This window comes from Rhododendron vialii, chromosome 6a, assembly GCF_030253575.1.
Source record: "Rhododendron vialii isolate Sample 1 chromosome 6a, ASM3025357v1".
In the NCBI taxonomy this organism is placed as follows: Eukaryota; Viridiplantae; Streptophyta; class Magnoliopsida; order Ericales; family Ericaceae; genus Rhododendron; species Rhododendron vialii.
The window spans coordinates 9,482,584-9,510,243 of NC_080562.1; the positions used below are offsets into that span (position 1 = coordinate 9,482,584).

General features: G+C 37.9%; 1 protein-coding gene across 1 annotated transcript; it reads right to left on the reverse strand.

The window, feature by feature from the left end:
- On the reverse strand, positions 1 to 26,848 carry LOC131329464 (tRNA ligase 1-like). The gene is made up of 27 exons (XM_058362584.1): positions 26,543 to 26,848; positions 24,854 to 25,300; positions 23,635 to 23,685; positions 22,830 to 22,912; positions 20,961 to 21,060; positions 20,218 to 20,296; positions 19,474 to 19,597; positions 18,715 to 18,821; positions 17,326 to 17,454; positions 15,702 to 15,766; positions 15,438 to 15,602; positions 14,480 to 14,640; positions 14,310 to 14,341; positions 13,510 to 13,685; positions 13,113 to 13,192; positions 11,770 to 11,835; positions 11,379 to 11,668; positions 8,702 to 8,809; positions 7,540 to 7,637; positions 5,429 to 5,489; positions 4,416 to 4,492; positions 4,245 to 4,316; positions 3,704 to 3,780; positions 3,349 to 3,429; positions 1,880 to 1,982; positions 1,429 to 1,587; positions 1 to 703 (listed from the first exon to the last, which is right to left on the reverse strand). Exons 1-27 carry the CDS (start codon positions 26,720 to 26,722, stop codon positions 311 to 313), a joined length of 3,564 nt encoding a protein of 1,187 aa, XP_058218567.1. The 5' UTR covers positions 26,723 to 26,848; the 3' UTR covers positions 1 to 310.
- Positions 26,849 to 27,660: the final 812 nt, after the last annotated feature.

Consider the following 27,660-nt stretch of genomic DNA (forward strand, 5'->3'; position numbering starts at 1 on the left):
TAATTTTTTTCCTCTTTAATTTACAAAATGATCAACAAAACTATCCTCATTTTGTCAGGGAAAAAAACATATAGAACTTACAAAAAGAAACACTAGAGCGTCAACAGGCACATGATTTCTACTATTTTCTCTTTTTCTATTTCCATTGCCTCAACCTAAAAACTCTCCCAAGCAAAAAACTCAGATCCTACAAAAAAAAAAAAAAAAATTCCCTTTGGTCGGGATTTTCTTTCAAATATTTACCTGGAAAAGTCATATCACAAGAAAATTGTTTCTTTTCCATCAAATAAATTTGATCTCATCTTGAAGCCTAATAGAATTGCACTATGCCGGTAATGGTGTGGGGTGGATCGATATCAATGCGAATAGCCTTCCCCTCTGAATGAAGTTGCGGTAACAAGTTGGCATCCTTTGCTGCAACACCTTTACCAGTCCACAAGGTCGAATGAGGCCACTCGTTTTTCGAAATTATCTTCTCACCATCAACAGATCCAAGACAAGTCTCTAGTGCTGCCATTTTATCTGAGAAGAGTAAAGCAGTCATTTCCACAGGGACCTCTCGATCAATGAACACACCATAGTTTGCTACAGCTGAAACACTATGAACTGCCTTGTGAGCAAGCGTTACATGAGCCTTCTTAAGGTTGGTCTCCATGTTCTTGTCTCCAAGAAAATCCTTGATCTGGGGATTCTTCTCAGCCAACTGATCATACAAATAGGGTAGAAAAAGGACACAGTTTAGGAATCATAATTTTCTAGAAGTTCATCCATTCCAAGATAAAGATGCTTCGCATAAACTCCAAAAAATTGTGGAGTGTTATAATGCACTGAGGGATTTCATTTTATGTGTGTTCAAAACAATGCATGAGAGCAAGACAAAAAGGACGTGGATAAGAACAATTAAGCGCAAAAAAGGGTGGCACCACAAAGATGGGACATGTAAAGGTAGACAAGAATGGAAACAGCATTTAGGGGGAGCTCCAAATGGCAGCAGGGGCACGGGAGGTTAGAGGATGTCTAAGACACTGAGATGAGGTAATTGGAAAGGCTTGAGCTATGAAGCGTACTTAAAGAAAAATGTCATAACTGCACCAGGTACGTGACTATGGCCCTCTGATAGAGTCGGCTTAAAAGAGTCATAAGACACTAAGCCACAGTATTGATGGGAAGAAATTTATCCAGTTAAGGTTTTTAACTTGTTGCTAGTAGAGTTTAGCAGTTAGGACACTATGTTTGTCCCAGATTGGTGAGTTACAAGAAGCATCACCAATGTATTATGGTCACCAGTTACTAACAAATAACTTGGGCTTAAGCTCCAACCACTTATTGAGCCAGTAAAGAGTGGATTGTTACATGGCGACACTCATACAATAGATTTTTGTCTTGACAACACTTGTTACAATAGATCAGAAAGCAAATTCTACTTACATTGTCAAGGAGACTTCTGATTTCATTGACGGGCAGACTGACAGCAGCAAAAATTATGTTTCCGGATTTCCTCTTCTGAGTACTTGGCATTTTATAATCACCTTTGACAACAGATCTCAGTTGTTCTACTACTTGTTCAACAGCGACTTCAAATGGAACCTGGAAGCATACAAATCACGCTGATTACAGTAAAGCAAAGATGTGCGGCTTGGGATCAAGGAGAAGGGAAAAACTTGATCTCTTTATTGTGTGTGTACTGTACGTGTGTGTAAGGGCAGGACAAGAGTAATTTTTTTTTTTTGGATTTAGCAACCCATACAGAGATGTAAATTGACCTGACCTAACCGAGGAAAAAAAACATTACTACTCTGTATTAAAATGGTTACCGGGCGTTATGAACAACCAAAGTGCAAGAATTCACCACAGTGAAGCACTAAAAGTGTACACCAACCTGAATGGAGTTAAGATAATCAGCACTGGCACATAGAGTTTCTCTCAATTGCTTCTCCCATTTAGCCCAGTCGTTTGCATATGATCCTTTTGTGGACTCCAGCCTAAATTAAAGGCAGAACGTGAATTCTTAAGAGGTTGCAACCAGATAAGAAAGAAAAGATCAAAGAACAAATTAATAACACTCCAAAGACAAATGGTGAAGATACTAAAAAATTAATAACACTCCGAATACTACTTCAGTTAGTTAATTACTACATCGCAACCTTGTAGCACTGATGGTGGAAGAAATACAAACTTAAATAACACAATTTCAAGCAAAATTAGAAATACATTGATTCGTCTTTCACCAAAACCAACAAAATTGCATCTCAATTGCCAAAACTAATCTGCGTTCTTTGGACTTAACTTAAATCTGAAAATTTTGTCCTTATTTGAATTTTTTTTGCATTTGTTAGTTTTGCACCAAACTTTTATGGGTGTTATTGATTCGTCTCGACGAGAGGAATTGGAAAAGTAAATTTTTTTTTACTTTTACCCAAGTATTTTGAGAAATAACCACTTTTTAGCACTGTCATTTTTGCGCTAAAAAGTGGTTATTTCTCAAAATACTTGGGTAAAAGTGCCAAAATTTTACTTTTCCGATTTCTCTCGTCGAGACGAATCAATAACCCACAAAAATTTAGCGCAAAACTTACAAATGTGGAAAAAATTCAAATAAAGACAACTTTCAGATTTAAGTTAAGTTTAAGTTAAGTCCAATGTGTTCTTTTAAACTTATCTTAAAATAAGTTGGTTTGTCATTATTTGAATTTTTTTCGCATCTGTTAGTTTGTGTCAAACTTTTGTGGATTATTAATTCGTCTCGACGAGAGGAATCGGAATAGTAAAAAAAAATATTACTTTTACCCAAGTATTTTGAGAAATAACCACTTTTTACCAGAAAAAGTGAAATAAGTTGACTTATTTTGAGAAATAAGTGGTTATTTCCCAAAATATTTCAGTAAAAGTAATTTTTTTTACTTTTCCGATTCCTCTCTTCAAGACGAATAAATAATCCACAAAAATTTGGCGCAAAACTAACAAATGCGAAAAAAATCATATAATGACAAACCAACTTATTTTAAGATAAGTTATGCTAACTAAAGTTAAGATGTTTCTTGTGCCTGGTTTTTTTTTTTTTTGATTGGCATTTCTTGTGCCTGGTTCGGAAGGATAAATTGCTGGCCAGCTGGAACAAGCTATATAGGCATCTCTTCGAAAGTGCTCATAATCATCTTGAGCACTCATTTGAAACAATTCTACACAGTTATGGAATGCACACAGTTAACAGAAAGTTACGGAGTCATCACCACATTCATCGTTTCAGTCCAAAAACTAATCAATGCGGTATTGCGTAGTGGCTTTGCAGTTTCAAATAGAACAAATGACAATGAACAAACATTCTTCTAAGGACAAACAATTACTGACCTGCCGTGTCTTGTTTGGTGAAGCTTGAACAGATTTATTCCCTCCTCTAGAATAGACTTCAATGAATCAGGCAGAGGACTCCTACATGTCCCAAAACAACGAAAAATAAGTCACAGACTTCCCCAGAATGTATAGACTAGCCCCTTGCATCTCGTCTGAAGTAGTCTCAATTTGTAGAAACATGTCAAACATAAGTAACGCCAACTGATATATGTTCCAACTAATAGCAAACATACTAACAATAGACGCGCAATCAGGTTACGCTAATTTCAATTAACTACAAAGAACAGCAATATAATACTATAGGAATGGAGAATAAAACAAAGAGATCGAAGTGGGAGTAAACAATACTGACCTATCAGGCTTCAGTAAAGGCATCTTGAGAAGTGAACCAAAACGTTCAATTAGCTCACCCTCAAATTCCTTGCGGCTCTGAGAAGTGTAAGCAGAAAAGGATCACAAAATGCGTTCATGAGTATAAATCTGCATTCTCTGTGTTAATGCATCCAACTCAACCCAATTGGCAATCAATGGAGAAGTTGCGCAGGCTCATATACTAGTTTTGGAGGTTATAATTAACCAATGTGGGACAAGCTCTAATACTCCCCTACAGGTGCAACCCCTAACCCACAGGCGGAGAGGTAAATAATGGATCCATAACATAGGGATTAAACAAACAACGAAACAAGGTGCACTTAAGGCATAAACAATGGGGCAAACAATCAAGAGAGTCTTGTCAAAAGCTTGGCTCTGATACCATGTTAAAGCATCCAACTCAAAATCAATTGGTAATGATTAGAGATGCCGTCCAGGCTCATATACTAGTTTTGGAGGTTATAATAATTAACTAATGTGGGACAAGCTCTAACACCCTGAAAGAATGTAAAAAAACTTACCTTCCCATCATAAAGGTTATAGAACATTAGCAGAACATATCCGGCATTGGGAGAGTTCTTATCAAGATTCCCCTTCACGATTGACAAAGGAAAAGTCATGGAGATGCAAATCATACCAAGAGGGGTTCAAATGTAAAATCAGCTATCAAAATAGCATAGATAAACAAGTACCGGATGATTTACTCGTTGAAGCACACGAAACATGAAAACCGATAATGCATCAAGTGAAAAAGGGTTTGTTTCAGTTCCTGAAAATTAAAACAGCAACTTAGATACATAAGTAAAGACACAAGGATGTTCCAGCTCTAACAATACATCAATAAGTTTTTCTTAGATCTATAACCAAAGGAGTTCAACCAGTTACATAAAATAAAAAAAAAACCAAAAACAGGGAGATATGAAAAGAAATAGAACTTATAAGCCTCCACAGTGCAACTCTTCTGATAAAATATGTCAACAGGGTCCTCTTGGACATCCTAACTTAGTCAATCTGAGAGAATTAGCTGGAACCAAAACCAAACAGAGCCTCAAGGCCCAACCATTGGCCTAATAGTGCACATCCATGCATTTTCTGTGGTTTGATTTTTCCCTTATTCTCCTGACGAGTACCATCTTTTTTGCAGTTGTAGGGTATGCCTTTTTAGGATGAATGAATGTGATTTCATTTGTAAGGAGAAGGGAGGCACAACTTTCAGTTGATGGCTGAGCATATCCGGAATTTCTGACTGAGATTTTTTAAGTTTTGATGCATTGGTTGCTAGTTGCCTCGTATAGGATGGAAACCTACGTTTCTCCTTAAGTTCTTGCCCTTGTGGAACCGAGAGGAAATTATGCATTACAAACTTATTAAACTGATGATCAAAAAAAAAAAAAAAAAACTTAGTATTAAACTGTAGTTGCAGCTAAATCTCTATTCATTGGCTCTTGAGGCTCTGTTTGGTTTGGTTTGGTTTTAGTTCCAGGCTGCCTTCCAGCTAATTCTCTCAGATTGACTAGGTTAGGATGTCCAAGAGAAACTATTGACATATTTGTCAGAACATTCAGGAAGTTAAAAACAACAAATCCAGCATATGCATCAAAGCAATTAAACTAGCAAGGTGAGGCTAAAACATGGTAAAACTAGTTTCAAGCTTGAAACCAATAAATTTCGAGAATAAACACCTGAAGGAAGAGCTAGGCATTACCTTCAGAATCAGGTACAACAGGAACTGCAGATGCTCTTGTGTTTCTGCACATTTCTTCAATCTGTGCAATAAACAAATAGAAGATATGAGGAAAATATGGTGAAAGAACACAAAATGCATCCAGAATAATCATTTGCTTAGCTCCTTCAAGATTGCATTTTACCTAAACCAGTACCTCTTCTCTTATGAATCCCAAATATACACCACAACCATTTGGAATAAAAATTAGCATACGCACTTTTTTTCACCTGAAGTAGTGGTCATAAAATGTATCAAGGAGATGCCACCCATTTACACAAGACGATAACAAAAACCTAGAGCACAAAAGAGTCCATTGTACTTGCATAATAAGGTAATGGATGAAAACTACAAAAGATCTAGGCTAGTTGCAACTAGCCCCGATATACAACCAAAAATAATATCAAGAAACGGCTCCCCAGCCGAAATGGGCTTCTCCACACCTGGAAAGAATCTTTTATTCCATTCCATCCAGCTAAGTAACAATAGGGCGACAAAAGAATCTAGGATATTATATTCCTGCTCTGCCTTCCTCACTCGGCAACCCTCCAGCTCCCCAGAACCCTGGCCACATCTCCATCAAGCATCCATCAATCCCAAACACATCGACAAGACAACAAAATTCCAAGACCTAGACAATGAATTCGGTGTGAATGTGACTCCCCAGTTTTTTTGCACATGCAGCACCAGTTGACCAAGACATTCTGTCTCCTGAGTAAGGTTGTCAATCAAAAATGATTTTCCACGAGCCACCATCCAAACCAAAAAATGGCCACCGTGGTAGGACCCACCACCTTCCAAACGTCCTGCAAACATAGCCATCCACCTCACCTGAGCTCCCCCTTAGTGCCTGAATAAAGGAGGATAATTTCTGCTCGTCCAACAAACGCTATACTCCCTCACCAGACTCAAAGCAAGCAAACCAAGAAATTTGTTAAAACTCCCAATCCAGCAAAGGCCTCCAAAGCCAAATATCCCTTAACATCCAATTTGCATGAATATCCGAATAATTTTCCATAGATTTCTCTAGATCCACCACGAGAAAAAAAATAGTGGGAAAAACACATTAGTCTACACCTGTACCCAGACACACATGCGCATTACGCATTCAAATCACTGGTACATGTGTCCATATTGGCATGACTCATCAAGTCTATTCGCCTCCAGTCAAATCTTTTGCACACCTAACTAAGGCTGGACATTCCCATAGTTCACATTAAAAACAAGATTTCCGACAGTTACTATACAAAATCAAGGCAGCAAGTCATTCTGTATTATATTGATGATAACCAAGACCAACGAAACACAACTAGGAAATAGGTGGTCTACTGTTTATCACTTGATTAAGATAGGCAATAGTCCACACATAATGGCATAATCCTCCACCCTATAACGTTGTGAGAACCGAATTATCACAAGCTTTGAACTGGTGTTTACACACCAATCCTCCACAACAAGGATTTGCAAAAGCCACCAACCCGTACATTCAGAATTTCTGGCACCAAACTTGTGGGAAGAATTTTTTTTCCATGAAATAACCTCAGAGATTGACAAGCTTATCACAATGTATACATGGTAGAAAATATAATAAAATCGGGTAAGATGAAAAAAACCAAGAAATACAGACAAGATGCTCAGGCTTTAATCAGCTTATAATATCAATTTGTGACAGCTCAAGGCAGAAGGTGATAGATTACCAAGGAAAATTGGTTAGAATGGGGATGCCCTTTTGTCTTCTAGACAATAACGCAACTGGATATAATAATCCATCCCCAAAATCAGATCAACATATTCCTATCTTTGTTTCGCATCTCTCCAGAAAACCACAGACACAGTGTAGCCACACGTTAAGAACTACGGTTCAACACATATCCAATGTGAATCTCTCGCCAAGAACACCTAATAATGAAATAGTCTTTGTGATGCAACCACATTAAAAAATGTATCTTCTATCACCTGTGTCTAAATTTACAAAGAAATGTCACTATTTCCTTTTCTTTTACTACCAAAGGTCCAAAGTTTCATTTTATTGAAAAATTAGCGTAATGATTCATACAGTTAACAAGGATAAAGAAAATAAAAAGATGAGTTACCCTTGACCAAACTTCTTCGTTTGGGGCATTCTTGTCAGCAAGGATAACCGAATAATGCTTTCTCCTGCATTGTTCATTAACTTTATCCCAATATTTTCCTGGTGATATAAGAACCAATATGAGTAACAAATACTATTAGCTACACCTATAGCCTAGAAAATAAGAAATAAAGGCTTATTGTCAAATATGCATACGATAAGCCTTCTTCCCTCCAATACAAGTGCTAAGTCTTAGCATGAATATCAGACTTGAAACATTCGTATTATGACTGGGTTAGCACTACATAAAATAACATCCACCACATACTGGATCCAAGAAAATGCAATAGCGCTGTCAGCATTCTCGAATTCTTCCTTCTCAATTCTTTTCCCCAGCAAGGCCATTGACTGAAGTTATTTCATGTGATTTCAAATAGAGGGTTTTGTTCTCATCACCTATTATTTCTTCAGAGACAAGACCTCCATTTCTACCAGTTTAATCTAAATTAAGCATAAAAGAAGGCATCATAATTGTTGAATTGAGCACTTCAGTGGTGAAAGTATTTTATAATAGCACGCATTACAATTGGCCAATTTCTCCTTAACACCTGCTGAAGGCATAACAGTTAAGAAATCTAATTTTGCTAAAAATATTTAGGAGTTTTGGAATACATGTTCAATAACTTTCTTTCTTGCATTAAACCTTAGATAACCTCCACTTATAAGTCAAATATTTAACTATTTTTCCCACCAAGGTAATTAGTGCATTGATACCTCTAACCGATTATGTTTCTAGTTACAATTTGGAGGAAGGATAGTTGCAACACTACCTATTCCTCATATGGACACCAATTGCAGACTAAAGGGCTTTTGGCTTAGTATAACAGCATAGACATGTAGACTAAAGATAGGTAGACAAATGGTAACAAGATTGCCATAATTTGCGGATCCAACAAAAGAAAATGACTCCAATATCAGTTCATCAAAGCAGCATGAAGCATATAATATTTACTGGGATCAAATAAGATATTACCAAAGCACTATACATAATTATGAAATATCATAACTAAGTAAATTTAACAGATTACATCAGGAAACAGTAAGAATGGCCAATTTTGACCACTATTATACACGTGTATTCCAAAGCATCATCAATATAACAGTTTCGCAAAAATATCTCATACCTTTAATAAGATCACCCATCAGACTATTAACTGGACGATCATCTCCAAGACCTTCTGGGGCATTTACAATTTCTTTACAGAGTGCAGATTTTGCACAACCAGGTATTCCTGAAAATGGAAATTCAAAGATTGAATTCTCGAAGTTATTAACAAGAAAGAAAATATGTTGACTGGCTATATATATTCACAAGAAAAACATGAATATAACTCAAGCCAACAAAGAGTTAATTAAGATGACAAATTTCAAGTTAGAATATTAGAAAACTCAATAGAGAGATGGCAACGAAACCGATAATTTAAAGGAGCATTTAGAGACATGTTAACAAGGACTAAGGACTTTCAACATGCAATTTTGGCTGAGCACATAACGGGAAAGCTTTACAAACAAAGGGAGCTTGGTGATTTGGTTGTCTTTCACACTCACCTATGCCTTCAACGGAAGGAAATCCATATGCACCAAGAAGGGGGAAAAACATAGTCTCCAAGGTGTATTTACACAAACTCATCCAGATGGAAAGCAAGAAGACTTGTAGAATATAGAGATAGAGATAGAGATGAAAAGGAGGAGAAAATAAAATGGGTGAGAGAGAGAGAGAGAGTAACCTATCCCCTTAAAGGAAGGAAATCCATATGCACCACCAAGAAGGGGAAAATAATATCCCCAAGGTTTATTTACACAAACTTGTCCAGATGGAAAGCAAGAAGGCGTCTTGTAAGGTCGACTCAATTTCCATGAGCAACTCTATATGGCAACCTCACAAGACAGGCCAAACCCGAGCTCAGCCACAACTTAAAGAGGTTTGATTTGAGTGAGCCGTTAACAGAACTCATCTTGAGCTCAACTCCAGCTCCTTGATTGTCAACAAAACAATACACTGCCAATCAGCTTTTCAAGCCAAGCTCAATTAACTAAAGAACTTCAAACCATGATCTAGCTTAACTCTTTTCCCTCACAAGCGAAACTCGAATGACTTTAGTTGATTAGCTGGCCACAGTTATAGCCCATAAATTCTGGCCAAATAATAAGTTGGGGAGTTTTTGGCTGCTCACACATAGCACCCACACTTCCTTACTATCCACACTGGATTTATGCAGATAAGATGATCTTTAAGTGTTTGGCTGCTTCCCTATTGGTTTTTAAATTATAAAGAAAAATGACTTCTATCCAATAGCTATTCTGATATGGTGTTCCTATTTTGTAGAACTCCGCGTGCACGCAATTCTACAAAGTTGATGACCAGACACTTTTTTTTCTCTCCCAAGATAATATGCTGGGACAAATTGCATACATAACAAGCTAAGGGAAGTCTCATGTGGAAGATGGTAGGAATTTGATGGCTTAGGAACAATGGAGTTCAAGAGGATGAGACTTAAGCAAGTCCAAGAGAGAAAAGGAGAGATGACAAGATATTATGTGCCTAGCCAATTTGTAGGGGATAGAACCAAAGGAGATTTCATTAGGAAAATCTCTTTGTAGCGCCAATTGAAAATATTTGTTTTTGTGCAACAACTGTTAAAGCATCCAATTAAAAATCAATTGGCAATGAGTGGAAAGGCTACCCAGGCTCATATACTACTATAGTTTTGGAGTTTATAATTAACTAATCGGAGACAAGCTCTAACACTCCCCTTGCACGTGCAACCCCTGACCCACTCGCAGAGAGGTAAATAAAGGACCCATGACGTAGGGATCACAACGAAACAAGGTGCGCTTAAGGCACAAACAACAGGGCAATCAATCAAGAGAGTTTTGCCCAAATGCCTCCACAAGCCTAACTCTGATACCATGTTAAAGCATCCAACTCAAAACATATTGGCAATGAGTGGAGAAGCCGCCCAGGCTCATATATTAGTTTTGGAGGTTATAATTAACCAATGTGAGACAAGCTCTAACACAACCAAATAAGTAACCAAAAGTTTCAATAATTAGGATCGACTTGACTCAAAAAGTGTGCCAATTTTGTATAGAATATAAAGTTCATAATTTCCATTACTACATTACAAGATCCATTCAATGGAAGATAGGTGGCACACCCCTCGGTCTGACAAAACATAAGTAGTGGAGATCCTAGGCTTGTCTCTATTGGACGGAAGCAATACCACAAACAGGTAAATGACATTGTGGAGGTTGTGACCATGTCTCTTGCATGCTTTTGCAAGCTGCCCTGTCCTGCCTGCACTGCGGAGGCCCTGTCACATCTGCATTAAGCATGCTGTCAAGCCTGCACTACGCGGGCGCAGAGCAGGTTAGCCACCCATATCAGATGGCAGTGATAGTCAGTGCCCCCCATATCAGATGGCAGTGATAATCAGTCCTTGTCTCCTTGGGTCTCTGTCTCTCCAATGGTCCCACACAGGATTGCTTGGGCTAGCAGGTGAAGGTGGCCTTGCGGTCCCCTAGGGGAATCAAGCAGTAGGTTTGTTATAAGTAAGTCTACAAGTTACAACCAAGAGGCCTAGGCGAAGGGAGTGTGCTCCAATCCATGCTTTATATATGCATCATCAATGGTATTCCCTTTTTCTGTGGTAGGATGCAAACCTGGCAGGCTAAGTGGCGACAGTGCATTGGTGTAGCCAAATTAATCATCTCATGCCAGATTAAACTTTTTATTATGCAACATCATGAATTCTCATAGAGTATTGTAGCGACTTAAATTTCTCTCTTATAAATTTATACCTGGAAAGAATACTATCAGAGCCTCATCCTTGGCCACAGTATCCTTGGTAGAAGTACTTGGGCTTGGAGGTGCTTCCTCTTTCTCTGTATGAAGATCTCCCTCTTCATCTCTACCTCCCTCAACAATTGCCATGAAATCTTCAGCACTCACTAAGTTCCCAGCAGATCCTATCAGAGCCTGATTCTGTTGGCTACGTTTTGCATACTGTTCAAGAAATGGTTCCGCTTCACTGAGGTAAGTGGATGATGACAACGCTTTCTTCCCATACTTCCTTCGTATGTAAACCGCCCTATACACAGAATAACATGTATTCAGCATGCCGCACGTTGCATTCCCGGAAGTGTAAAACCAAATAGAAAATGCAGCAAGTGCAAAAATAAACAGCATTACCATTCATCCAGCATCTTGCTGAGTTGATTCTGCTTTTCTTGGGAAGTGTTCCATATTTTCATTTGCCTAAAATGTAAAAAAATAGTCACTGACAATATTCTCAAAAAACATGTGCAATACAAATATGAGCATAATTGGTCCCCATATCAACGGTGTCATAGTTGCACTCATCCACTTGGCTTTGCACTTTGAAACTAAAAATGCTCTCAGTTGAAATAATTTGAAAAGTGATATGCAGACCGCAAGAACCTATAATGGCATCATTTGGACGTTCTGACACAATGTTTCAAACACAGGATCAAATAACTACAAGAGAAAAGCCATACTACGTAGGTCAGAGATGCAAAGCACCTCAAACTTAGGTACAACAGACGTAAGTCACATAACAGCTTCTATCAACTATAATGACCTTAAAAATTGGCATTGGCCTGTTCGGCTGTTCCTAATATTACTTTCTGAACAGATTGGTCTCTTTTCCGAAGGCTCCTCTTATGTCATGAATACAAAATCAAATAGTATGTTTTGAATGATTCCTATGTTGTGAGGGAAAATAAATTCAATGAACTAGTGAAACTGTATTTGTAAAAAGCCACCATTGGAACCTAATCTTGCAAAAATGCACTTTAGTACTCAAAGGTGCAAATTTAAAGGATCCAAGGATCTGAGCCATGCATGTTTATATGACTAAGCTGAAATAAATATTAAGCAGAAGTACCCAAAACTATACTAAGAAAAATGATAGCCCAAACGCTCCCAATAGCCTCCAATGAGATGGATACAGGATAAAGCACATTGTAAATACAAAAATCATACCACTAGAGAAACACAATCTAAAAAACAAAACTCACACCCCTAGAAATTTTGTCAGCTATGGAACCATTGGAACCATAATTGGGGAGGAGAAAAAACAGGGGTATATCAGACTGGTTGCATTCTGAATATGTGAAGCACACTAAGCACAAGAAACCTAGGCATGCTTCAACCACAACTCAAGTGTCCCTATTACTATCTATGCATAATTGCATACAGACACTCGTATCAAGAGGATTCACAAGAGTCAAATGAATCTCATCTTATCTTATCCACAGAATTTTACAAAAATTCTCCACTTGCCAGACTATTACACATATCAAGTGACAGTGTATTTAAGAAACACATTTATATACAATTTGTAATAATAGATCACAATCAAATACATATAGAGACTCCAACTTATTATAATCACATCAGCCAAAGAAATCTTTTCTAATCTTACAAAAATTTCTCCAATGCAACAAAACTAAATAACTCATCATGCTCCTCCAGATCCAACCATAACTTCGTGAAAATACGGACAATTTTACCTCAGATAATAGGTCTTGTAAGCAGCCGGACCTTGCTTGAAAAGAATTGACAAGCCATTGCGGATTAAAAAGGTTCGCAACTGTGCAGCACAAGAAGAACAATGATGAATGTGTGATCTTCCAGAATATCTGAAGAGAACATAGCGGAAAGGAGCAAATAGTACATATTCAAAAGAACACAAGGCCCTACGTTTGAAATGAAAAGGAGAAAACTGATTTTCTACTAAGTTGTTTTAGTTGGATAAAAAAGATAATTGGCAGGCAATCAATATCAAAAGACAAAACAACTAGACCAAAGATCTAAAATGGTGATCTTCAATCTGCAATCGAGGTAGTGAGATTATCATCATCCACATTTGCTTATCTACTAAATGCTTTTTCGCCTTGGCCTGCATACCTTATATGTCAGAAATTTCAACTTGATCATCAAATTTGCATCTTCATCAGCTAAGCCATCTTTTCTTGATGTTCCGTCACTGTTATTGACGTTTTCCACTAAATCATTGCTGTTTTTGTCCATTTCAGCAACTTTCTCCTTGTTTGACTTGAACAAATTTATGTCAACAAAAAACCCTGGAAAAGTAAGAACCACCACGTCATTTAACAGAAAATGCGCACTTAATAAAGTGATCAAAACGTTACAAAAAATTCTTGCACAACTTTCAGTAGTGTTACTAGATTTCTAGAATCAACACCATCAGTGTAGGTTTCACTATCATTTCTGAATAACATATACACTTCATCATCCTACTTGTATTCTTGCAACAAGTACTATGACTGCTATTGACCAGTGTCACTTCCAAGTCTTGTTTACTGCAATGATCAAGGGATCTGGATCATCTGATCCAACTTACAGTTGACATCATACCTCTCTTCAAGGTGGTTGGGCGTAAGATAAAGTATATGGCTCATCTGCAGCCCCAGTGATCAAAACCGTCCCAAAGTGTTTTAAATGGTCCAGATTTGTCACTAATATCTTACCGGTAGGATACTTTAACACATTTGAATCATTGAGTGTATAGATAAATGGCCGAGAATCAACTGTAGAGGCTCCTTTGCAATCCAACTGTAGAGAAGTCGGGTCCTAGACTCCTAGGATAAATGTCCGAAAGGGCTTCAAGAAGGGACACTTCTCCAGGTTGCAAAATCTAAAGTTCTTACTAGAACTCATAATAAAATAATAAGACAGACAGTTACCTCGATATAGAGGCCATAATCCTGGTTTGTTTCTGAAACACAAAAAAGGATGTTCAGTCAAGAAATGGAAGGACCATGCATAGCGAAAAAATGAATTCCATCATCCATGATATATGTCAAGCAAAAGACCAGATGAATCACTCATTTACAAGTTTGAGTTTAAAAGGTACCTCATCTCTTTCTGATATCGTCGAAACACTGAATCGTTGTGGACATGAATGACCATTTTAAAATACAGGTCGTCAGTACATGCAGAACCAACTTTGTGGAAATTATGGTAACACTTGAAGGCTGCAGAAAAGTGCCTCTCTCTCATCAGCTGAATCATTTCCTGACTTGAACAAAGAATCAAAGTTAAAATCATGGAGAAGTAAGAATAAGAGGTCAGGAAAAAAATTCTGCAACATTGATGTATCCAACATGAAGCCAAGAAATATACAAAACGGCGATTAACAAAATCATAATATCAGATGGGCTCAATAGGATTGTTATGCTCAGACAGAATCATTTAAAGCATCAACAGGCCAAATAAGGATATAATTGTGACAAAACATACGTGACAAACAAATGGGAGAGAGAACGGATTTGTATTACTGAATATTGAGAGAAAATGATCCAATGCTAACACAAACTTAAATAGAGAAAAGCCTAGAAATCTATACCTAAAATAGAAGATTACAAAGAGATATGATTACGATATTATCACGATACGATTCTATGCCTAAAATACAAGATACGACGAGATCACGATGCATAATACTTTCACACCCTCCCTCAAACTCATGATGAGAGCCCGGAGAGCATCGTGAGTTTGCCAAGGAAGTAACAAAACCGAGTGCCAAAACCTGCAAAACTGAGATTATGCAGCTCTAAAGGAAGCAGACAGAACAGAACGAAGAAATCCAGATTTCTGAAGTCACGAGCAAACTTCATTGCCAAATTCAGATAGGTTTTCCATCAGACCATATATCAATATTAAATTGATTCCAGAATGTACAAAACAGAAAACAGATAAACCGTTATCTAAGTAGTTTATAACCAGGAAAATTCTGCAACACCTAAAGCCTCACTTGCAAGTTATTTACTTATTCATTAACTTTTTATAAGCAAGTAGCAACAAATTCTGACCTGCAATTTAGTGGTTGAAAAATCAGCAGGGTGCGCTTGCAAAAACTTTGAAAGAACAGAACGATCAGCGATTCGAGAATGTGAATCAGTTGCTCCGTTTCCCAACCAATCCACATAGTTGGGGCAGAAAGAAGTGCCAACGCTCTCAAGAAGTGCTTTTATTTGCTGCAGTAGAGAGCCAGAAGTGCCAACACTCTCAAAAAAATTATTTAAGAATGAAACAAGTCTTAATTTTGGAACATCATACTGAAAGGACCTGGTTACCTGATTTTCATTTGACCTATTTGCAGCACATATCTCCCGCAAGCTCAGTCCAAGATCCAGGTTGGCTAATATACGATGCAATAATAGGCAACTTACAAACGACATAAAAATTATTAAAAATCCATTGCCAACACAATTATCAAACTTAAAAGAAGAATGACAACTCAACCAAACATTGCAAATGTTTAGTAAGGACAACAACATGGAAGTAATTGTGATGAGAACAATGAATGGGAAAGGTGAGTGCCACAGGTGGTGGCAATGAAAATCAGATCAGAGAATATTTAATGAGATAGTCCCACCATGTGTGTAAACCAACTAATAGACATACCAGGTGGAAGGTACCAAAAGGACAAGAGGAAGGCCAAATAAAGAGTCAAAAGACATGGTGTATAATACTCGGGACTCAAGCTCAGGGTGTCTTAGAACAGAACCAATTGGTGAACAATGGAACAAATCCAGACAGCCAGACCCAAGTGATTGAAATGAAGACTACTCAAGTCAAGCAGACAATTAATGCAGGATGTGAATACAGGACAAGAGGAAGGACAAATAAAGAGTCAAAGACATGGTATATAATACTCGGACTCAAGCTCAGGGTGTCTTAGAACAGAACCAATTCGTGAACAATGGAACAAATCCAGACAGCCAGTCCCAAGTGATTGGAATGAAGACTAATGAAGTCAAGCAGACAATTAATGCAGGATGTGAATACAGGACGAAAACAATGTTGTCTTTGTACAGATCTGCTTTGGCGACATTCACACCAAAAAGTTCTTTGTTTTGAATGTATGTTCATTTGAAACCTTTCCACAAGTCATGCTCCCTTTTACAGTAATCATAGTAACTCATAGCTAGAATGCAGATTCCAGTGACTCCCAACAACAACAACAACAACATAACATAACCCACCCAATCATTGGGGGTATGGGCGGGGGATGATTGGAGACAGACCTAACCTTTGGCAATATATGCACAAAGCGGCTGCTCTCAGAATACCACTGAAACAGTGGCCCCCCTAACCTCCAGTGACTCCCATGTGAGTCAATTCTTCGGTAACCCAACAACAAACAAAGCCATATATCAGGCCCTCAGCTAATGTTAGAAAGGTTCTTTTTTCCATATATCAGGCCCTCAACAACAAACAAAGTCAGGAATGCTAAAAATTGTTTAATAATCAAGAAAAATGTTCCACCCCCTTTTAGTTTTCCTTTTTTCCCCTTCTGTTATCCTTTATTTTTTTACACTTGCAACCAAAAACATATGTATTTGCTCAATATAGTATTTTACATCTACACCTCGCCTTTATTCAACCAATTCCAAAGCTCAAACTCTGGGAAAGCAGAAATAGCTGACATTCAAAATCTTTAAAACCTCGTCTTCAGGTTCAGTAAATTAGCCACTTCACTAAACCTTTGATTGGCGAATCTAGATGTCTCAACTTAAGTTACATTCTAACCCTTCAATGAGACAATTAAGTTTAAATTTAAAGAGATAAGCTGAGTCAGCTGACAAATGAAAGGAAAGAGTGACAAGACTGAAGCTGACAAATGAAATGACTAGAACAGAGAATACTCGTAACGAAACATTCAAAGAGCTAAGAGCATAAGATGCATAACAGTACCTCCTTCAAAAGGTTGCAGTGGAAAATCTCTTAAAACCTGCTCCATATGTTTTGAGCTCTCATGGCTCACTATACGGGCCACAAGACCCTCCAAGATTTCACCCTGCACCTTTATATGGTCTTTTGATCCTGCATATCAAGCTAGCCAATTTATTATTCAGCAGAGCTTGAAAACATTAGCTAAAGGGACAACAATATTGGCTTAGCATATTACAAGAACCCTGGACGACGGGAACATTATAGCCTTACAAGGTAACTCATCAAAAAATCTGTCAAAAAAATCATGTAGCAGGGTGTGCACAATTATAAATTCACATTTTCTATAATTTTGCAAACAAACCTTTCAAAGCTAACTACAAAAATAAGGCCCACGAGTCCACGACTATAGTTTGTTTTTGCCAAACCTGTTTCCTATTTTTGACATTTCCAGTTGTTAGATCACCCAATTGTCCCAAAAGCTTAAGCTATCCAGAATTTGTGCCCAACAATGTCTATCAAGCTACTCAACACAACCTCAAACAGATGCGGAGAGGTAACCAAAATGAACTTAATTTGAAGCACAAACAAATACAGAACAGATTGTGCACTAACAAACAATACGGGGAACAAACACGGACAGCGAGACTTGAACCCAGGGTCCAGAGAGCTCTTATTCCATGTTAGATAGTAGTAAATTTACTCAACAACGTACATCAAGCTATTCAACACCAATTACACTTCAACATTTAATTTAAGAAATAAAAAGCATCTATTAGAAGCAATACATAGAGCTAGAATGTTTAGTAAATAAAATCAGCTAGAGATGCTAATGCCTACGAGTCCAAAGGCCAAACAACGAATTACCCTAAACACAAGGAGGTGTTGATGTCAAAGTATGTTAGAAAAGGCAGCTGGAAATTGGGGTCTACAAAGCAAGATGTAAGAGAGAGAAGAGTGATCAGGAGCAGAACAGCAAAACCACTTATTCGTTGGAGGTGTGAAACAGTAAGAGTTCGCATGAAGAAAAAGAGACACAGACAGGGGCACATGCTCACCACCATTTAACATAGATAAATACATCTTACACTTTTGTATAGCTAAATATTAATCTACCATATGTGCACATCAAAGAACATAAATATCCCTAACTTTTATGGAAACAAATTCACAATTAATGTCATTGTAGAGTCTTTTCCCCCAAAGAATAACTAGACCGAAAAACACTTTGTTGCAAGAAACACAACCTTGGAGAAAAAGGCTGTAGTGCACTGCACTGTTGACATGGTACAGGCTGTAGATAGTATACCCCTTTCATAACACAACCCCGAGATGAGAAAAGCCCTTGACTAAAGTTCATAGGAATACATAAGCATCACCGGAACTAAATATGTAATTATACATCAACTGTACCTGGTACGGATATATCAGCAACTTCATCAAGAGCCTTACATACAGGCACTGCTGTTCCTTCCTCGCAGAGTGCATCATAGGCAGCAAAAAACGATGTCACTGATTTCCTAGAGTAAGAACACAGATAAATCAGACATAAAAGCTTTGATCCTGAGTCAAGTTTTCCATGGAAAAACTAAATAATCAACCATCAGAGTGCATACTGGACCAAACTTAAAGCCCCAACAAGAAAGCAATTGTCATACAAAAAAACTAGCGATGCATTCCTTAGGCAACAGAAGGCGTTCTCTACTAATGCCTGATGTTCCTGATGTAGTTCTCATGTTCTTAAATCATGTTCATGCGACTCAATTGCAAGGATATCTACAATCCTGTAGTCGCTAGTTCTCTTAAAACAAATGAAAACAAATGTAGAATGACAAATGAATACTTTTAGGTGTTGCAAACAGACTCTTCTACAGTTCAGAATCGCAGGGTAGCCAACCATAAAATAAAATTCTTCATAATTCCTCGAAACAAAAATCTGGGAAAACTCATACTCTTCCACTGTAGCCAAGGGTAAATACTAAATAGCCATCTACGCCTAATAATTAAAGAGATACAATCTATATCACAAGAAGAGTACTAGGTCTGGGGCAAACCAAGGGATAAAAGTCAAAATAGCAGCACAAAAAATGCAATTAGACCAACACACATTACAACAGCTCTAGAAAATTCTACTCTCATTGTTTATCATCTAGAAAATTCTACTGCCACCACCTTGTTGAGAATAACCAGATATGATTTGTCGGAAGGCGCCATTCCCTACAAAAGGCGATTATATCAGGAGTTGAGTAGAACATTGGTTTTCCATTGCCCAATTCCGCGACTGCGGTCACAACCACTGCTCAAGAAAATAAAGGACACAACCATCAGGATAAATAAGACCATGGCATAAGGCAGATGAGAAACATCCTTGATGATAAGAAACTCAGACATTTTTCCTAACAGTATAAGCTAAGGAAGAAGCCAATATATAAGAAATGAAAATGAGCGCCATGAATTGGTGCAGATTCATCACCCGATTTTTTTTAAAGAAAATATAACCTCTTAGGGAGGTTTTTTGGGGGTCTGCTTGGAAAAGAAATGTTGAGTAGCACATATCTAGCAGTATGTGAAACACAAGCACCAAAAAAACTATTTCCTTCAACAAAAGGCTGCTCAAAGGAATAGGTCTTCAAAATCAATAGTGATGTAAGTTTAGAAGAAACTTGTGCACGATATAATAACCTACACGGACAGGTTATTAAGTGCTAAAAGCGGGAAAGGTTTTGTAACAAGCAAGAAACAAGAGGAAACAAAGGAAACTTATCATAGAAAAGAGAAAGATATATGCTGCAATAAGTATTCACACAAAATATCTTGACACAACCCATAAATACTTGTGTCAAAAAGACAAAGAATAATGTATAGGTAACAGATTGTCAATAACTCTTCCGTGAAGAAAGAGAAAAGATGTCCTACCGTAGTCATCTCGAGGACGTTGTCCATGGTCTCCCAAAACAGCAGTTACCAGTTCCATTGATACACACATATGATTCCTCTGGAAAATTATTGATGTTAATATTCCCGAACAAAGAAAAATTCTAAAAGAAACAATTGGAATCATGCTTTTTCTCATCAGCTAGGAAAAAAAGAAAAAAAAGAAGAAGAAGAAGAAGAAGAAGCAAATGTAAATAAAAATATAAGCATGCTCATCATCATAGTGCACGGGTGTGATACCTAGGACGCAAGGGGTGAGAAAACATGCATAGCTGAGATATGCTACGAACTGAACTTAAAGACCACCATTCCCACTTTTCTGCAAGTGAAAAGGCCTACATTCCAGTCTGGGAAAAAGACAGAATAGAGTATATCTATGGTAGCAGGAAGAAAAGAAGGTGAAATGATTCATCGAATCTGAAATCAATAAGATTGGTAAAAATGCAGAATAATGCTTCACAGAAGGAAATAAAACAATGAGAGGAACAAGAACTCGTCTCAAATCAATAATCAATCCATTGCAGTAGATCCATCATATAAAGAGATCTAGCCACTATGTAAACAAAGAAAGTGCCAACATCCCGAGATGAAGTAACTTCACTAACTTTTAAAAAAAATTACAACGTATGTGAAAAAGTTGCTTAACTTACTCAAGAAATTTTATAATCAGATCGTGCCAATGAATATCAGGTTTCAAAAAAAAAAAAACTCATGTGAAAACATGCCTCAAGGAAGTCATTGAACTGTGCTTGCTTTTTGCGGGCTTCAGTTCCCCATGCTTCGCGAAACATCCTTCCAAGAACAAAAACACCGACAGCAGTGTATCTGCACCAAAATCATCGCATCCAGCAAGCTTATTTTTAAATTCAAGTAAAATTATGACATCAGTTAAAGGCACAAATAATTAAACACTGGAAAACCAAAATGACCATTCCATATATGATTAGAATACTCCTTAAAAGAGCACCCAAAGTTTCTCCCAGCAATCACCCTAATCATGTGATATTCCCTATTGAGTATTTCATATAACTAAATCCCATGCAAGCCTGTTTGTCTGATAGCCATGATCTTTCGCAAAATCACCCTTAAACCTACAATTACTATCTTACTGTTCCACTTGCCTCACAAGCTCACAAATGAGAGATCTATGCATGAAGAAGTGGACAAAAATAAGAGCAGTCAATCAAAATAACAATGGACAAGAGTGCAGAGTCATCCACAATAATGTTCCCTCAACACACCTAGTTCTCTTTTTATCAAAGAAACTATCCAAAAAGAAAAAAAGATACGTTGACGCACATAGTTGTCATTTACCTTGGACAAAACTAAATTGAAGCAAAAAGTTATAGAGCATTCATTTAATCATGTTCACAAGATTTGTAAGTAGTAATACAAATGGACAGTTTGAGAAGTTCCGTAATTTGTTTTGCAAGACTGTGCTTTGGAATTTGTACTACTGTAGTCTGGTGTAATGAAACTACACTTTGGTTTGAAGGTCAAAAACAGGACGAAGAAGGCTAGGAGTAACAAACAAGGGAGTCGCTCCAGTAACTCACCCCTTATACTAGCAACTCGAGGGCAGTATGTGCACACTCTTGCACAACTTATCCCTGAACTAGACAGATAATGTTAATGTGCATGGGTAAAAATGGAGGAAAATCCGGTACAGAGCAGATGAAAACACATTTTCCCTTGGACCCACTTAAGTGATGTTAAGAGCAAAGAAGAAAATGAACTCCGCCCTTTTTGGAGGCATTTCATTTCTCTTTTTGGAGATATTTCACTAGATTTTGCCTATGAATATGAGAATCTGGGAAGGCCTAAAGCATGAAAAAGAGAGCTTTGCGATTTCTGCTTCAATTATTCAGTAGCTCTTATTTGTATATCGCCGAGTCCCTTCACTTCTTTGTCTCTAGGCGTTGAATCAATTCTGCTTTAACCTTGTTGGAGAACCTCAAAGAGTTTCTCTGCTCAATCATATTAAATATCGACTCATTCCAGAATAGCGGAGGCTTAACTTGTAACAACCATAGGAGTGAGTCTTTTTCCTTGTAGTACTCCGTCAAAGTGTATCTCGAAACCTCTAATTGTAGAGTAGAATTTACCCAGTAAAAAGAGATTGCAGGGTACCAAAGAGGACAGTCTATTAGAAGGAGTGGCCAATCGTTGTGATAGGAGAGCGGAGAGCCACATGAGGAGCTGATAACAAGTTAATGCTTGTGGTTTGGTGGTAAGAAGTTGCGATTGCATCCTAGCTACGAGGTTGTAAGATGCCTAAGTTGTATTTACTTCTTGAATAGTGGATTGTTTCTCAGCTTATACCTTTGGTTTTTCCCCCCTTCGCGGATTTCCACATAAATAGTTCTCTTGTGGTGCTTGATTTCTTTATTTAGTTCCATTTGATATGTAATGGTATTTGTTTTGCTTGAATGGAAAATTCAGCTCATACTTGTTAATTAGTAGCAGTTAGGATTTAAGGCCTACTCCCTCTAGTACATCCCTAGCACACTTTAAGTAATACTTGGAAATTAAACCAGAACATCAACAAAAAAGTTGGAAAGGAGCCGGTCAAGGATCACAAATTTTAATCTTACATATTTCCATAGCTATTTTTGGCATAAGCTCCACCCTCATTACCCGCATACATGAAAAGAGACCCTGAATGTTTTAGCGAGACCTGCAAGCAGCAATATCCCCAAATTAAACACTATATGTAAAAAACTACAATCAACATTTATGCAGCAATGAAAGTATCATTGGGCAATGAAAGTATCATTGGGCCATCTAGTAAAAATAATAAATCCCATGATTTGTTCGCACAAATAAGTTCTAAGTAAATTTTGATGAACATAACTAACAACCAAAGATGTATTTAGTGGAAAACTTGTTAGATAAATCAATAGTCCAAAAAGCATAAGCTGTTTGGAATAAACAAGTTCTCCATAGTGAAAATTTAGGAACATAAGTTACAAAACAAACAACCAAAGATGTACTTCGTGAAAAACTTGTTAGATCACCAATTGTGAAAAAACCATAAGTGGTTAGGAGATGGGTCTAGTCCATCAATCTATATCAAGCTCTCTCTCATGCGCCATCCCAACTTGCACGTGAGACAAAAACACTCATTATCCCCAGAAGCAGAGTTCACAGGGAGAAATCTAAACCCAACACATCCCAGAATCCAAATCTCTGGTTCCATGTTGGATCATCAAAACTGTGCCAAAAGCCGAAGTTGGTACAAAATATGCCAACATTGTAAGTCAAGCTACCCAACTGTCCCAAAAGCGTAGGTTTACGAAATAGGCCCACAAAACTAAGAGGTTTTTTCTAATTTACATAACTGAAAGAGAAGATCTCATCACAGAAAATTAAAGAAACGGAGGATTATAGATCTCCAACCTCCATAGTTGCCAAACCTTTGGACACCATCTCTATCATCCTCGTCCTTACCTGAAGCAAACAAAAGCAAGAAAGCAATGACTGATGCAAGTCTAATTTCAGATGTAGCATTGAGAGGAAACAAACGACATCATCATCCACCAACTTAGCAGCAAAAAAGTAATTATGAAATGTGGAGTAGCTAGCAACGATCACAAAGACATGGTATACTAAGTATATGCTGCCACACATGAAGACCGACCAAATTTGCCTGACCCCAAACGGGGTACTACAAAGGTTTATGGTGGAGGCTTAACATTTGGCTTAACATTTTTTTTAAGAGTTCATGACTAATAGTTTCATCTCTGTACTAGCAGACTCTCAAGAATAGTAACATAAATGTGATACAAACTATGCACAGCCCTGGGCACTTCCAATTCCAACACATGCAAAATCTAGCTTCCACTTCAGAGAAAACGGGCGGGAAACCACAAAATGATTCATCCTACAGCTATAATAGAAGGTAGTCAGAGCACCAGACAGACCAAGAAAAAAACTGTGTAGCTATAAATAGCCAATAAACAATGCTAACATGTGCCTATCCATGGATTGTGGAGAATAAGAAAAGGGACTGGCCGCAAGACAATTGACCAGATTACTGCACCAATTCACTTTCAAGACCATTATATTTCAAAGATGGAACCTTTTACTAGCTTGACCAAAATCATTATCCGAGAATCAAGAACCACTGCAAATCATCATTACATTGCTCTCATAGTTGCCATTAGGAGCTTGATGCTTCATGGCATGCAATGTTAAGGAATTCCTGAAATTCTATGATTTAAAAGTTTCACAAAAGATCCTGTTACAATCCATTTCAATTGTAAACCTACTAACCTAATTTCGATCATGAAGTGCACACCCATACCTATACCATAATGCCACATTTATTGAACACTTCTCTGTCATCCACAGAGGTTGCAATTTCTGGATATCAATGAATTTATAATGATAAAGGAAACGTCATGATTATCTAATATAGCTGTGAAATACCATAAGCAATTAACAGATATGTAATGCTTTCATTTCCTTTTAGCGAATAAAAATAGGAAGTAAGTTAAAAAGAGTTCATATGATGATTTGAAACATAATACAAATATACGAATAAGTTGTTCTAGGGTAATCATTTATACCTCATTAGGACTACAAAACAAAATCAAGTATAATAGAAACAAATTACCTCTTGGTCAGACTTCTCATTCTCGAATTTGGGATAGAAGGTTGCCCTTATTTGCGCAAGGGAGTATGTGGAGTTGTCCACAGTGAAATTCTCCAATATATTGCTCTTAAATAACTTGCTCAAATCAGCACTGGTTTTTTCAGCTGTTTGATCAGCAGGTGCTTTTTCAACTTCTATAGCTGTGGCTCCCCTCACTGTTCCATAAGACCTGGGTTTCCAGACAGCATGCTGCCCTTCCACGGGGCCACGGTTCTGTGATCCAACACTACCAAATTGTATGGACGGAGTGGCAGCATGGGTATGCCCACTGTTTTCTGCGATACTAGTTGCACCAAGTCTGCTAGTGATAGGTTCAGCTGCCCCTGCTGACACACTGTCACTGCGTGGAGACATCAGAGAGGAACCTGGCTTTTCTTCCCATCTTTGTTCCCTGTGCCCAACCCTTATCTGTGTCCAATAATAAAATAATTGTTACAAGATCTCAGGCTACAAAACCGAGACCAAAAGGAATCCAAATCCAAAGCCACCTTTTGTCATTCATAAAATCAAGGTATGTAAATGTAGGGAAATATGCGAGCAATTAAGCAGTTTCCAGGTTCAAATTATCGCGCAGAGAACAAAAACAAAAGTAAAATATGGAACTAAGAAATTAACAGCATTACCTTTTGGTAAAACAATGCATCAATAGTAAATAAGAGAAACAAAGCGGGGGAAAAAAAAGATAATTGAAATCACCAATCTGATGCTCCAAAAGCAAAGCTACAAAATACACAGGCACCAAATTTCAAGACAGTAGATATGATACCAAAAAAAAAAAGGCTTAATCAGTACACTACTTGACGATCACTCATTGGTACAACAAACAAGGCGGGCAAGCTTGTTGCCACATTTGCATGTAGGAATGAGCTGAAGCCCGAATAATGAACCATTAATTTGAATATCAGCAATTTTAAGATTGTTCTAAATTCTACCTGTCCAAGAGTTGCCAAAAACAATGACTCAAAGGAGTGCAATGGAACTCTTACGCAAATAACGAACTATCTCAAACAATTCCACAATCACAAAACTAAAGAATCTTGCTCACTGCAACCTTTATAACAAGGTCACCAACTTAATTTTCTAATGCAAATATCATCACCGCTTACATTATACCATGTTCCCTCATTCTCAACCATTTGAAGCCAGGATTCAGATCCGCTCCATAGACACATCAAAATCCAACGCTAACCTTTTTCAAATCTCACGTCACTGCCAATTTAAAAAACGTTCCTTAACTTCTCTGTTTTCATTACAACAAAAAAATTGACTGACGCGGCTCTATCAATGCCAAAATATTTTGTGTAACCGTGACATCACGTGGCGTCACTATTCCGCTCATGGTCTGCCATGTGCGCACTGGGTGGGCCCAAGGCGGAGCTGGCCGAACACTCAGCCTTGCCGACCCGGCCTCGGCACCACCCCGCTCACACACGGCCACCGCCTACGAGCGGAACGTGGTGCGACATCTCCGTTTCCCGCCAACGACTAATCAAGCAATACAACAGCGATCACAACGAACAATGCACCCTCGGTCAATCATATTTGCAAACACAAAACAGACGAGTTCGGCCGTTCTTATTGTCTCTTCTACGTATATGTTGAGATAAACTCCTCGCGCGCAAAAAAATGAGAGATGTTAGGGCACGGTACCTGGTTGTGCGTCATGGTTGGACGGCAGAGCGAGGTGAGGAAACGGAGCGAGCGAGAGTGGAAGGGAGTGGAGTGAGAGAAGAGGAAGGTTCTGGAAGAGAGAGAAGGTGAGGAGGAAGGAGGAGAAGAAGACGACAGTTTGAGATTGAAAACGCAGAATAATCTCTGCGATCCCGACATTCAAGTTGATGTAAGGCGGTGACCAAGTTAGAGAGAGAGAGAGAGAGAGAGAGAGGCAGAGAGGGCACAGACCACCGCCTAAGGGGAAAACGGAAGCAGTCAATGACTCAATGTGACCGTTGGATGTGGTAAAAAAGCACTAACTAATAGGCTCTCTCTGCAATACGCTGCCGCCAGTTCGTGAGCGAAGAGAAAAAAGGGTTGAGAGTCGATCGAGCGACTCGAGCCCGTAAGAGCATCTCCAATCCAATACTCTATTTGAGAGTATCAAAATATTTTATTTTATTCATAAAGCGATTTTAGAGAAAATTATTATTCTTATTTACTCCAATCACAAATCCTCTATTTATTTATAAAGTGATTTCAGAGGAGATCTTCCATATTTTCTCTCATCCTTTAAATATGGAGGATCAAAATCTCATCCTCTCAAATAGAGGAGGCTTGAGATGATGGATTGGAGGAGTTTCATACTCTCAAATGAAGGAATAGAACATGGGTTGGAGATGCCTGGGCATCTCCGATCCATCTCTAGTTCTCCAAAATAGAAGATGAATGGGACACATTGAGGGGAAATTTTTGTAATTTATTCCCTTTTTTCTTCACTTTTTGTACTTTTTAGGAGAATTTTTGAGGGACCCACCATTCTTTTTAGAGTTTGGTCCTCCAAAAGTAAATTTGGTCCTCTAAAAATGGAGGACCAAAAGCAAATTTGGAGTATAAAATTTTTCCAAACTCTAAAAAGGACGATGGGTCCCTCAAAAATTCTCCCAAAAAGTACAAAAAGTGAAGAAAAAATGAAACCCGAATCTAGGTTAAACTTAGGGCCCGTTTGGAGGCCTTATATTTTTTAAAATTGATGGTTATCTTTTACTATAGTTTTAAGTAGAAGTTATAAACTAAGGGGCTGTTTGATAAAACTGAAAACTGAAACTGAAAGC

Coding starts and splice junctions, on each gene's coding strand:
- LOC131329464 (XM_058362584.1), bottom strand. CDS start 26,722: ATGTCGGGATCGCAGAGATTATTCTGCGTTTTCAATCTCAAACTGTCG. Junction 17,455..18,714: donor TGCTGATATATCCGTACCAG/GTACAGTTGATG, acceptor CTTGATATGCAG/GATCAAAAGACCATATAAAG. Junction 704..1,428: donor TCAGAAGTCTCCTTGACAAT/GTAAGTAGAATT, acceptor TTGTATGATCAG/TTGGCTGAGAAGAATCCCCA.